The sequence below is a fragment of the Uloborus diversus genome, chromosome 10 (genome assembly GCF_026930045.1).
Source record: "Uloborus diversus isolate 005 chromosome 10, Udiv.v.3.1, whole genome shotgun sequence".
Lineage (NCBI taxonomy): Eukaryota > Metazoa > Arthropoda > Arachnida > Araneae > Uloboridae > Uloborus > Uloborus diversus.
This window is the reverse complement of record NC_072740.1, coordinates 107986477-108000736: the sequence shown is the minus strand read 5'-3', so window position 1 is coordinate 108000736 and position 14260 is coordinate 107986477. Positions and strand designations below refer to the sequence as shown.

The following is a 14260-nucleotide window of genomic DNA, read 5'->3' as shown; positions in this document are numbered from 1 at the left end:
TTTCACTGTTCATATTGTATACATCTAGTAATGGCTCCGTCCCAAACCAGAAAGTTGTCCCTGTATTTATTCATACGTTTGAAAAAAAAAATAATGATAAGGTGTAGCAAAATTCAGGGGTATCCAAAACTTGTTTACTCAAGGTCCACGTTTTAAAATTAGGGAAGACAAAGCAGGTCAACAATCCAACAACATTTTAGTTCAAATGGTATTTGTTAACGCTCCCCCCCCGCCCTGTAAGTTTGACTGGAAGTTATATATACACTCTAAAAACTGTTATGTTTAACCCAATTCGAAAGCGAGAAAATTTTTTTTTTGGGGGGGGGGGGGAATTTGCGCCATTGAGCTTGGGGGGGATGGGCACCCCTGGATACCGAAGATGATCAAAGCTTTTGAATGGTGCCAGTTTTGAAGCTGAGTGCCAACTAACAGGAAAAAATGTCAGAAGATGGCTGCGTTGATGGAAAAATGGAAGGTTCATTCAAAGGAGTGTTCTAAGGTTTTTTGGGTTGGGAAGTATTACACCACTCTTCTAATAGTCCCGACCTCACATCAAGGGATTTCTATATCTTTGAAAACCTTTAAAGAAACACTTTGGAGAAAAGATTTCAGAACCGATGCTGCAGTTCTGCAAGCTGTTTAATGTGGTTTTATTCTGGGTGATGATTTCTTTCATGCCGATTTGGATAGTTTGATTTACAGCTGGAACAAATACCTCGATAAGTATGGTGACTATGTAGAGAAGTGATCTGTACTTTTGCCTTCTTATATTTAGACATTTTTCTAATTCTTTTATAAATTTTTATGCTGCATGGGCTTGTTACCTTACTTTTTGAAACACTCTTGTACATCATACATCTGTGCAAATTGAAATTCAATTGTAAATGCTCACAAATATTAAAATACTTCATGTAAAATTATGATAAATTTGCATGCCCCCACGAGAAACATTAACCATTAAAATAAAGCTTTTTTCCCCTTTTACAACCTTTGAAACTTCTTGATTTTAATACCAACAGTTTTAGTTAGGTTAAAAATAATGTCAAAATTAGTTTTAACAGAAATAAGAAAACTATCAAAACAATATACATATTGTTTTCATTTGCAGTTAGATCAATAAGTTACAAGAACTTCTTAAGTTTCATTCTTTGAAAAAAAAAATCTATATGTTTAAAGAAACATATAAATGAACACAAATTATTTATTAAATAAAATGTACATACTTTAGACAACCAATAAGAATTGTCCTTGACATTTAACAGTGTCTCAAGAATATGAAAACTTTCAACAGCATCTTTAGAATTAAATATCAAGGTCAAACATTGTTTCAAGCCAACTAAGCCAAGCTTAGACGCAACTGATGAATCATCCTGGACAACACTAGTAAGCCGTGTCAAAAGCGTAGGAAAATCTGGAGCACCTATATATTTATGATAAAACTCATATTTATAAAGTTATTGAATATCTATACATATAAGTTACTTATAAATGTACATTCTACAATGCTTAAAAAACTATTTTATTACAATATTCAACAATCAAAAGAGTATAATTTTTGTTTTATGCTTACAGCTAAGTATTTAATCCATACACATCGAAAATTAAATGTAAATATGCAAAAAAGTCTTAAATTCATAAAATATGCAAACATTTTAGCATGAAATGATCTGACATATACAGATATTATTTTATTCAACTTTTTTTATCCAACTAAAGAATTTTTACGAATTAAAAAAATCTTTCACAACAACTTTTCTCTAAGTAGTTTAAAATTTATTATCCTTAGCTTATCAAGAATATATCTGAAAATCATAATACAAGAATATTTCACTTATCCCCTTAAACATTGAACTGAATTATACATTGGTATTTACACAGTCTGTTGGCAAGATAGATTATGGGGCAAAAAAATAATTGATTGCATGAAATGGATCAAAAAATTAATAATCAAGGGGTAAGAACAGGGTGTACTAGGAGAAGTTCCAAAAGTAAGAGCCTCATTTCACAAGGAAGCATAATTACAAGCAAAAATAATACTGTCGTAACCAAGTACACACATGTTAGGCTATTAATCCACACAATTGCCAGCAACGAGATACTTAGTTGTACAGTGTGATCAATTTCAAAAAACCATCCTGGTATTCATTGGTGCACAGCAATTTTAAGAAGCTCTTTACAGGCTCCGAAGGTCTTCTTACAGTAGTAATAAAAATCATTGTATGTATGTCAGTCATATTGCAATGAACTAAGCAAAACAATTACAGCCATCACACAGTCAGAAAACTCAGAATGTGCATCCCAAAGTCAAAACTTTTAAATTTGGTCTACAAAGTTTTAAATTAATTTTGGACAACAAAATTTTGCGGGATGAAATTTTGCAACATAAAATGTTTGTTAGAAATGTAAATATTTTTTAAAATATCAATCCTATGTTTTCCTTTCATCACTGCACATATTTTAAGATCTAATAATATACCATGCATTATAATTTCTATTTGATATTTCACATCTACTTCTTTGAAAAAACAAATATGCTTTATAGCTCTGGTGAGAAGTTCATGAAACTATTGAAATACACTTTTTCAAGCACAGAAATTAACATATAGGCGTAGAGATAAGGTAATTTAAACATTGCAACAAAAGTAATTTCTGACACTGATGATGATTGTTTTTCAGCTGATGATATAAATGACGATAATGCACTGAAAATTCACTTTAGATCAATGTAATACAAATTTCAAAAACCAAAAACACTTCCTTCTTTTGAAAGCTGCAGTAACTAAAACTGACAACTCTTGTATCATCAACAAGCTATAAAAACTTTAAATAAATATTTACAGTTTGCAAATAATTTAATATGTTCACAGCATAAAAAAAAATTATACCACAACCACTTCAGTAGTTATCAACCCACAAAGTGTACAAGGGTGGTTTTCAAATGCATTGAATCATTAGGTTCAACAAAATTTGAAAAGTTTTGTTGTTATAAACTTTAAAACTTTCCAAGGTATAAATTCCTTACAGTCTATAGCTTTTTGACCAGGTGGTTGCTTGCAAGTCAATTTGATTAGATTTTAGAAATTCCCAAAAACATCTTGGCAAGTCACCGTTTTTCTTATGAGTGTTACCTTTGGAAAATATTCTGTAATTTCATTTTTTTAACAATTAATCTAACAAATCCTGATTTAACCTGATAATAAGTCAAAATGGTATATTTATTTATTTAAGAAATTTCAAGGATTCGGATAGTTGTTTTTCTCATGAGTGTTACTTCGTTTCCTAAAAGAAGGGCAAAGTTCGCAATAAAAACATATTAAATTACAAATTAAATATTTCCATTGCAATTACTATGATTAGCTAAAACATTTCAATATTGAAACCAATTTTTAATGATTAAATAAAAAGCTTATAAATGCAAATTGTGAATTTTAGCTATAGTATCACTCATGAGATACTCATAAAAAAATTTATTTTCCAAGATCCGACTTAGTCTTACCTATTGATGATTGTAAATTATAAATACAGTTCACCTTTTTAGCTCCTGATTATTGTCTGAAAATGGGTAGATAACCTTACTTTAGCCTTGTATTTATAATTATTGCTCTTGATTTGTAATTTAAAAAAACTTTGGGAGTACATGAGGGCAATTATCAAAAAAAAAAAAACTTCAATACTTTTTTTTAAAAAAAACAGCTATTTAGGGTTGTAGGAGTTCAACGTAGCACGTTTTGCTTTTTCACAAGATGAGAGTAGGTCAGATGAAGTTAGATCTTAGGCTATTGACAATACTGTTTTTAAAAGACAGCAGTCAAATTAAAAATTTGCTACATGAGATATTACGCTTACTTTGAAAACATAATACAATCTAAGTTTCACTTTTGCCAACATTATATAGCATTATATTTGTGAGTTTTGCTCTAACACATCCATTTATTGATCTAACTTATGAAGAATACTTTGAAAATAAGATCCCTTTAACTTTTAACTTTGACAGGAGAAAAATGAAAATCAGCTCAAATTGTACTTGAGCAAAATCATTTCCCTCAAGTTTAAATAAAGTTATCATATTGATAAATATTTTGAGACATTATAGTATAACTTTGATTTAACGATACCCGATTTAACAATTTTCTCAATTTAATGATACATTTCACTGGTTCGGATTCAACTGCATTGAATGTACCGTAATTTCGGGTAGATAAGCCGCCGTATCGTATACGCCGCACATGCAATAATTTACTAACTAAAAACAAAAGTTCATCGGATAAGCCGCCCTATCGTATACGCCGCAGAAGAGCGTATCAAACCATGGCGCCCCACACCCTCTATATATACACATGTACGGATGCGATCATTTATTTTAGTTAGAACAAAACTGTAACAAGCAACTGCATTTGTTAACAGATAAAAATGGAATAAACTTCGTGTAAAAAAAAAATCAGAAAATGCTACGGTTTCACAAAAAAACCAGTGTTGCCAGATGACATCTACAATTGGTTGGATGAAAAGTTTTCAAATCATTGTTATACTTAGCAGTTCATTAAAAAATTGTTTACCCTTTATCAATTGATTCTTTTTTTTTTTTTTAAATTTATCATCGAGACATTTTAAAACATTACTCAGACTATAGGGACTCTAACTCAGAAAAGCTAGCGATTCCTCCATTTTTCAGCCTAGTGAAACGTATGTTATCATCACAAATCTGGCAACGCTGGAAAGAACAACAACAGCGAAAAGCGGTAAAATCGGCGCAAACTAACGCAGGTTTAAGGGTGGGAGAAATTAAATTTAATGAAAAACCTGTTTCATGGTGCAATTTGAGAGTTCTACTAGCGTTTTTTAATGAATTTGAACATTACCACTCGATTGGGCGAACATGAAAAGCACTAAGAAAGAATGGTGGGGGGGGGGATTTCTTCAGATACGCCGCCCTGGCAGATACGCCGCAGATGTTAAATTTCAACTTCAAAACACGTATAAGCCGCGGCTTATCTACCCGAAATTACGGTATATGCTCCTTGATTTAATGATAATTTTTGCAGTCCCTTGACAATTGTTATATTGGGGTGATACTGTACTTAAATTTTTCCCTTTTCAAGAAGTGATGACTGGTATACCCAGACATGTGTGCATTAGGTTTTCTTTTGCAACCCTTTCTCAAACCAAATTTAACTTTTTTAAGTACATTGTAGAGTTTTGCCTGTAATTCCTCTAAAATATGTAGCTATTTAAATACCTTACCTTAAGAATTAGAATTTATCCTAAACAATGCACACAAATTTCATTTGTGCAAACATCAGCTTTGTGTAAGTGCTAACTCCTCAATTTTTAATAAATTTGAATTTATTATATAAATATGAAAAAATACATATCTTTAATAAATGTGGGAGTTAAAGGGAATACACAATATCTATATATAACTATGGATCTACTCATTATTTAGGTCGCTTTTATCACGAGTGCTTGTTACCTTTTCCAAGTAACACTCATGAGGGGTGACACACATAAGACTTAAAAAAGAATTTTTTGCTGGAATAAATTCTATCAGTATTTTTCAAAATCCAGCCAGGTCTTGTTTCCTTAACAAAAAATAGATTCTACCTAATTGTATATTTCTACACTTACGGAAATCATGCAAAATAAATGGATAACACTCATGAGCAGTCATAAAAATACTCTTCACATTGAATTGAACATTCCAATATACAGCATATAAGGAATATATATATATATATATATTCATCTTTAGTCTAACACATTCTAAGACGAAAAAAAAATATGGCTTCCCTAATACTGTTGCTAATTACCGTAAAAAAATAATTAGCATATAGAAAATATTAACTTCCCTGGGACAGCACTCATGAGTTGCACTTAAGGAAACAAACTGCATTGAAATTTTAAACTGTTAGATGAGCAGCTCAGTAAAAATCCATTTCAGGTGTGTTTAACTAACAAATATTACTTCCTTCTTCAATGCAAATAATAATAATAATAAAAAGCTGCTTGAAAGCAAACAAAAAAGATTTAGGATAGGTGAATTTTCTCAGGACAAGAAAATATGTATTACTAGCTAACAAAAGTAATAGAAAAGGTTGTTATCTTACAACCGTGAAAAAAAGCACTGAATGCAATGAATTAAGTATAAAACAATGTCTCACTATAGGCATATGCAATGCCAAAAAAATCAATTTTATCAACATGAAATTGAACAAAAATTGTCAGAACATCAAACTGTCAATTGTTTTGAAAATCACCCCCATGCCAAAAGGAAGATCGGTCAAAGTCAGTTGCTAAGTGACTGGCTGCTTTTGTCAATGGCATTGCATCAAATTAAAGGCATTTTTTTCTGACATCATAACAATAACAAGCCAGATACTATCATGATCAAGAACAATTTCAAAAATTAGCAAAATATATTCAAATTAAATTTATATAAACATAGATCTAAACAACTACTGAAAACTACTTATAATGCAATTATGTTTATTATGGTAAAAGACATCAGATTCTTGAAATCTACTTATTTAAAATCATTAGAGATCACATACAAAACAAAAAAAACAACTAAAGTTCATCTTATTATCTAAAACAATAGCAGTTTTATCATGAGGAATAAATTCACTGGCTTTAATTTTCAAACAATTATTCTTAGTTATACTGTTGTAAAATGAAATTTGTATATCAATAAAACAGACGAATAAAAGGGAAATTGGTTGTACCTATTTTCTTATAATCACTAATCCATTTAGACCACCATCCTCCACATTCTTTCAATGCATTTGCTAGCAAATTTCCAATCATCACAGCTGCTTGTCCCCGTATGTGAGGATCAGCATGCATAGCATATAAAGTAACATCCCAGATCCTTTGAGCATCTAATTGATAGTAAATAATTTTGACAGTTTTAAAATATGACAAAATGCATTGAGTTATTTGGCTCACTATATGCATAGTAGGCACACTCAAGTTTTCATTCAGAGTTGCACATGCTACAGATTGTTTCATAAGTTATTATTCACATTTTCCTCAAAAATAAAAAAAAAATGAATTCTTTTTTAAAACTACATTGAATGCAAAAAGTTCTTCTATGGCCCGAAGTTGATAGACTGCGAAAAAAAGAAATTGGTAATTCTTGCAGAAACTTAATTTGATATTTTTCCACTATACTTAAAAAAAAAGTCAAATTTTCATAAAGTAAAATAGATCTTTTACAAAAAGTAATATTCAACATAAACAAAAATACCCTAAAATAAAGTTTGAATTGAAACAATTTCAGGATACACTAATTTATATTCACTTTAAAACGCAGGGGTCGTCGGGGTTCATTGTATTACAAGGCACGTTGGACCAGTCTCAATTATTCTAATAATATTGCTATTTTTTATTTTAATTTATGACCAACAAATAGCACTTACAGTCCTACGAATACTAAAATGAAGTCGTATGGTTCAGAAGCTTTAAACAAATTTTATTTCAGCAAGTGTTATTTTAGTAGAATTTTTAAATTATTTGGTAGATTGGTCCAGTCCAACATATTCTGGAAAGAGTGGATTAACATCCCTAGGTTCTTGGTTTGAAAATATGCTATCAATTTTTTTCTGTCTGACAAAAACAAAACTTTTTTTTTTTTTTTTTTACTTTCACTAGTAGTGCAGAGTAATTTTCAGAAAACTGTATTTTTTTTTCTTAATCAGTTTTGCATAAAATATTGCAGGAAAAATTGAACTCCTCTATTAAAGTATAAGTTCTTTTAGTTCACGATTTTTGCAATTTCTTTATTTTCTGTCACACAGAAAAAAATTATGACAGCATTTTTTCAGATTAAGAACCCCGGGTATGTAGTTGGTCCACTATTTGGGATATAAGTTGGACCAGACCAACCTACCAAGCAATATAAAAACTTTTTTTACCCTTAAATCTCAATAATTATAATTGAATTGTTTGTATATTATACATTAATTTCATGTTACACATGCTGGAAGCAATAATGAAAAGCCTTAGGAATAAAAGCAAGGTATATTTCACAATTATTTTACAAAAATTATACTAAATTAATTTTACAAAAATATTTATTTCGCATCTGCATGATATCCGAAACACATATTTTTTAATATTAAAAATGCATTGTATAAGTACATATTGAAAAATAACTATTTCAACTGGAGCTAAATTATTATACAAGGGACACACTCACCCAAAAAATATGTATTGTAATTTTAATGAAACTATTTATTCAATGCAACTGACTGATTTCACTTTTGTCAAAAACTCTTATTCATATTTTTGGGAATAACAAGCAACAGAAATCCGAGACTTGGTAATGAGAATTGCTTGTAAAGTGTTGATTGAACTTCTAAAATTAGTTTTATTTCTTTGAACAAGACTGAATATGCGCACACATGATGTCTTACTATTTGGGAGTGTTAATATACCCAACATATCTTTGTTCAATTTTTCATACAATGAACATTCAAGGGGCCCAACATTTTTTGACAATACAGCCTACTGTTCATCCATCCTAGCCACGTTAAAAATATTTTCTGCAACATCATCTGTTTGATATTGCAAAAATTCTTCTTCTAACTTATTCAAAGCATCAAATCTTGTTTTCAAATCATCGTTTTTTAAAAAGCAAGGAAATTTGTCACCGAAAATTTTTTCTGATGAAAAAGAAAGTCCCTTTTTGATATATCAGCAACCACAGCATTCTGACCCACTTCACGAGGAATAAGAAAATTTGACTTGATGTAATTGCAAGAAGCAATAAAGAAATTTTTCTAGTGATTAAAGAATGCTTCCTTTTCAGTTGGTGTCAACTTTTGCAAGACATTGGTTGTCTCGGTACCAACTGTAATTTCTGTATTACATTTGTGATAAAATGCATCACTAAATTGGATGGTAAATATTAAGAACTATTAATAACCTCCATCTTTACAAACCTGCTTAGAAATTCAGTGAAATAAGATTCCAGGTCGTATTTTAGCTTATGGACTATGGGGGTTGCACTTAGAAATATTGTGCTATATTTTTCGCAGGGCAATGGGGCCATTCGACGGAAAACGGTAATTTTGAAGTGCATAATATTAATTCACAAATATAGAATGCATATTAATGCAGTAGTACAGCATTCATCCTAACGGCATCAAGAAATTAACAGCTCATATGTTAAATATCAGAAAAAAAAGGGTTAGGGTAAGGTCACTAGTAACAGACAAGGGTCCAGTAACAGACAGTGCTAATTTGGATTTAAGTAATAAGCCTTTTAAGAGGGCAAAACTGATGTTGCTGTGACCCATGAACAGAGTGCAACCAACTAGTCAGAGTGAATTTTATGAGCCAGTTGGTATTTAAAAGGCAGTGATGGAAGGTTATGAACAGCCACCACAAAGTTAGTTAGTGTTTCATTTTCATTTGTTTATATTAAGGCTTTAGTTCTAAAAATAAAGAACTTCTGCACATTTTGAAGTGAAAAGGGGAATACTGTATGTTACTCATCCTTTCCTTTATTATGTATTATCAGATCAGTGTCTGATCTCCATCTGATTTTTCGGTGTCTGTTACTGGGGGGTTGGACATTTTTTGAAAATTGAGCATATAAAAATAGAATTAACTATTCTAGAAGATACAGAAGCAGCCAAATGTTACATGAGATGTACTTGCACGAGAAAAAACTAGATTATAAAGTCTAAATACAGTAAAAGGCTCAGAAAATTGAGTTAACCTAAGAGCGGTGTTTTAACCATGTCTGTGACTGGTGTTGTTACCCTACATTTGAAAATTAGAAACTTGAAAGTCATTAAATGTCAACCGGAGCATATGATTATATTATTTGAGACTTTAAAAAATTTAATCACAAGACCTGTATTTTCAGCTTCCTCTTGCACTTGCTTCACTGTCCAGAAAAATGCAGATGGGTATAGTAAAAATATGTTACTTAAGCATCCTAATGCAAGAGATTTAACGCTGACTCTGGCATTTTTATCTGGCATTAGAGATCCATGAGTTCCAACCAATAGGAAAGATGAACAAAGAAGTCTACAGCAATATTTCAAAGGCACATCAACATCTGTAAAGCTGCCAATATTTCCAATCTGTTGTTAGAAAGCAAATGTTAAGCACAAAATTGTTTTTTATTAAGTATACCAAGAATATATGACTGATATTACAAGAATAGATCAGAACACATAAGTTACATAAAAATATCTAAAAAGAAAATTTAAAAAGCATGAGAAGTAGACTGCTGTGGGAAGGTAAAGGCCAATATCTGCAAATTTTTCTTTTTTGTTTCCAGTTTTAGCATCTATTGCATTTTTGCTTAATTGTACAAGTTTGCTTTTTTGAGTTTTACTGAAAATAAAGCACGAAAAAAATGTGAAATTCTTACATCGATCTATTAGTTTTTCAAAACTTTTTTTTTTTTCAAATATCTCAAAAACTCCTTTCTGCAGATACTTCCCTTTTCCTTCCCATGGCAGTAGAGATTTTCTAAGTTCTAAATATAAGAAAAATTTAGATATTAACACATCTGAATACATACTAAAATAACTTATCATAAAAACATTTTAGTTCTATGGAAAATAATATGGCTATAAAAAAGAACATAAAGCAATTAAAGAAGATTTCAGGCCGAGGAGTGCTGATAGCCTTTGAAAAAAATGAGAAAGGTGACAAATTTGAAAACAAAGGTGATTAAAAGTTGACCAAAAGCAATTTGTTAAGAAATCAAAAAACAGAAAATGATTATCCCTTTTAACTGACTTTTACCAAAAGAGCCTATATACTTTTTCAAAAGACTTCCTTACAATTTTGAACATGAATATTTTAGGGCTAGAAGTAGCAAAATAAAAATTTTAAGACATTTTCAAAAAACTTTCAGTATAAACTCTATGTAACATTTGAAGATTTTTTTTTTAAATCAACATAATAAAGCTTGAAATGGAGTTGTTTACAAAATTTTAAAAGTATTTTTTTCTGAAAGAGCATGCACATAGGATTTAACCACTTTTAAAAATAATTTGACTAAGTTTAATATTTTTAACAATTGTTTTAAACGATGCAATGTCATTGTTCACGCTTCTGCACAAGACATCACAAATGATGAAATACAGTGAAACCTCCGAATAGCAGACAGTCAAGGGACCAGAAGTTTTGTCTGTTATTGGGAGGTGTCCGCTATTAGGAGGAACTACTTAATTTACCTTTTTCAAAATGGGCTGTTGTTCCCTTTGTAGAACACAATCGAAACAATTGCGAAAGGTTTACTACATTTTACGTCAAGTGTAATTAATCTGTTTTTTCTTAATAAAGTTATACTGACAGCAAACACTTGTCTTAAAAAGCATTTAATCAATTAAAGTAATCAGTTAAAACATCACAGTTTGACATCTCTTTTTTGCATTACCGATGGCGGCGATTCAGCGGAGCAACCCCCCTCCCCCCACGCTTTTTATGGTTAATTTATTTATTTTATCTTGAGTATCAGTATTGCATAATTGACAGTTGGCAATATGACCTTGAATATGGGCAAATCTTTTTCATGTCTAAAAATTAAACAACCCAACGAAACCACGGCGCCATAAAGCCGACTACTACCGGCGCCGGTCTGCTCAATTGCATCTCCCGAGAGCCCCACTTAGAAAAAGCGCCCAGTTTCTTCTTTTTTATCTTAACTTTTGAATATTTATTGTGTACAAAATTCATTAAAATCTTAAGAAAAACGTACATTAATTGTTAGGCTGACATCAGTTTTCACTTATCTGCTTCAATACCCTCAAAACTAGCCGTTACAAAATTATGACATTTTTTTCTTTTTCATTTTTTGCTGCCCGCAAAAAGTACCATGTCTTTTAGTTCTTTTTCTCCTGCCCCCAACTTTTAAGCCCCAATCGCTGCCTCTGCCCCTTACCACCCTTTTAATTCCAAGAAACAGTGATAAGGAAATGACGGGGGTGGGGGTGGAATATCAGTTGTGGAGGATGAAAAGCTTTGTAAGGCAAGCAGTTACTAAGAAATTCTGTGAAAAGAAAAAAAACGAAAGCGCTACGATCGCAAGGAAAATTTTTTGTGAAATAACTGTCCGTTATTCAGAGTGAATTACATGGAATGGCCTATATTGAAGGACTGGGACTTGCAAAAATGTCCGTTAATTAGAGGTGTCCGTTATTTGGGAGTGTCCGTTAAGGGAGGTTTCACTATATCATTCACTGATGCCATTAGCACAGAGTGCAATATCTAAATCGTATTTTTACTCACGTGGACTGGCAATGATATGGTTGATAGCACAAGTGTAGAACACAATATTTAATCAACTTCTTAATTATCATAACTTGGAAACACAGTAGACAGCAAGCGTAAGCATTCAAGGGGGCCAATGGAGATGCTTCAAAGTACATCACTTCTGACGTCATAAAAACCACCCCTTATTTTCAAAATTGAACACTTAAAAAAATTAATCAAAAATTCATTGTTGGGAAAATAAAAGTTTTTCTTGCTCCATGTTTTTTTTTTTTTTTTTTTTTTTTTGCTTATTCTATCAGTTTCAGTGACTAAAAGTAGTTAGACATGTTATTTAATCACATTCTCAATTTTTTTTTTTTTTTTTAATTTATCAGGAGTAGATTCAGCTTGTTGAAAAATTATCAGCATTCTTTCTTTTTTCTCTGTAAATACAAAGCATAAATATTCACTCAACAGTAGTGACAATACAGAATAACTGAGAAAACAAGTTTGAAAAATCAAAAACTTTGACTAACAAAATGATAATGGTATTCACAATGTAAAAATAAAATAATGTTGAAGTACGAAACTGAAAATATCATTTCATATGCATGAAAATGTTCACGAGTTCTTTTTTTCTTTTTGGCAAGCTCTGAAATTATTCAATGACATGTCCATGGGAGATATAAAATGTAGTGTTAAATCAAGTTATTAAAAAATTATAGTAAGTAATGTAATAAAAAAAAGTTTATCCAAAGTAGCACAAGTAAGAATAACTTCCAATTAAAAAAAATATTTGAACTGTTTACAGGATGCAGAAAAAGTTTTCTTTTCGGGGGGGGGGAGGCGAGAAGGCTGGATTTCTTTGTAGGGGCTTGAAACTTATAGATCCAGGCTCGACCGGTAGAAATCAACTGCAAAACAGAAGATTTCTTTAAAAGCAGGAGTTTTTCGTTTAAATCAGGAGGGCTGAAAATAGTTGCATTGGTTATTTCCTTATATTTTTGGCTTATTACAACAAAATGATGTGATAACATTTGATTTTCTTTTTTCTACTGTCATCTGAATTATTTCTATTCTTTTTCTATCACTTTTTATTCAGCTTGGATACTTTTAACTCTCTCATGAGCTACTTTTGTTGCTTTAAGATCTTTTTTTTTTCTTAGAAGCTTCAGCAAACAGCATTTCCCTGCTGCTTTGGTTTAAAGATGATTCTTTTATTCAGATCCCATTTCATTCAGAGCTACAGCTTCACTTTCAATAGATGATTTAATTTTTTCCATTTTCTTCATTTATTCTTCACAATCCTTCCTTTTTTGCATTTCTTTTTGCTTCTGTTTCAATTTCAATTATGTTGCGATGTGAGCAGAAACAAACTGCGTAGTTGAACTCAGTCAAACACTCTGCAGTAAGAAACAGAAGAGGAAACAAAATGGAGTTTAGATATGACTTGCTGAAGGTCGAAGGGGGATAAGACTGATATGGTGCTGCTCTTAGGGTGCAATTGCAAGCGATGAAAAAAATTCCCCGATATTAGCAGAAACTCCCTGATATTTTCCAAAAAATAGAACTTCCTTGAGAATTCTCTTATTTCCCCAATAGCATAGCTATTTTTTTTAAGTAACACCATGGTGGGCGGGGGGGGGGGGGATATTTAATGCTACTTTTTAAATTATTTTAACTTAAATCTATCATTCAGATACTTATCAAGAATTTAATTACTAAAAAAGAAAGATTTCCCTCCATTTCAAGAAAAGTGAGAAAGGTGATAAAATTTGCAAAAGGTGACTAAAAGTAACCAAAATTTCAAAAGGTGACTAAAAGTGAGAAAAATGACTGACTCTTCGGCCTGGGATTTTTTTATTAAAAGACGCTTATAAAGCACAAAATAGAACAAGAAATAACCAATGCTTTTTGTGCTTTTTGTTCAATATGGATTTGAACAAAAGAAGTTTTAACAGATGGATCTGGAACGGAAATGGTGCAGATTCGTTTTCGTCATCAATCCTTGAAAGGGATGTTGCAAAATCGATTGTTTTTGTCA

The 14260-nt window shown here is 31.2% G+C and overlaps 1 protein-coding gene across 1 annotated transcript in view; it reads right to left on the bottom strand.

The window, feature by feature from the left end:
- LOC129231246 (huntingtin-like) overlaps positions 1 to 14260 on the bottom strand; it is a 231271-nt gene that overhangs the window by 178534 nt on the left and 38477 nt on the right. The window contains exons 12-14 of the mRNA XM_054865524.1: positions 9860 to 10091; positions 6720 to 6875; positions 1224 to 1420 (exon numbers count right to left, since the gene is read on the bottom strand). Coding sequence (XP_054721499.1) covers positions 1224 to 1420; positions 6720 to 6875; positions 9860 to 10091 — 585 coding nt within the window. The remainder of the gene's footprint in view (positions 1 to 1223; positions 1421 to 6719; positions 6876 to 9859; positions 10092 to 14260) is intronic.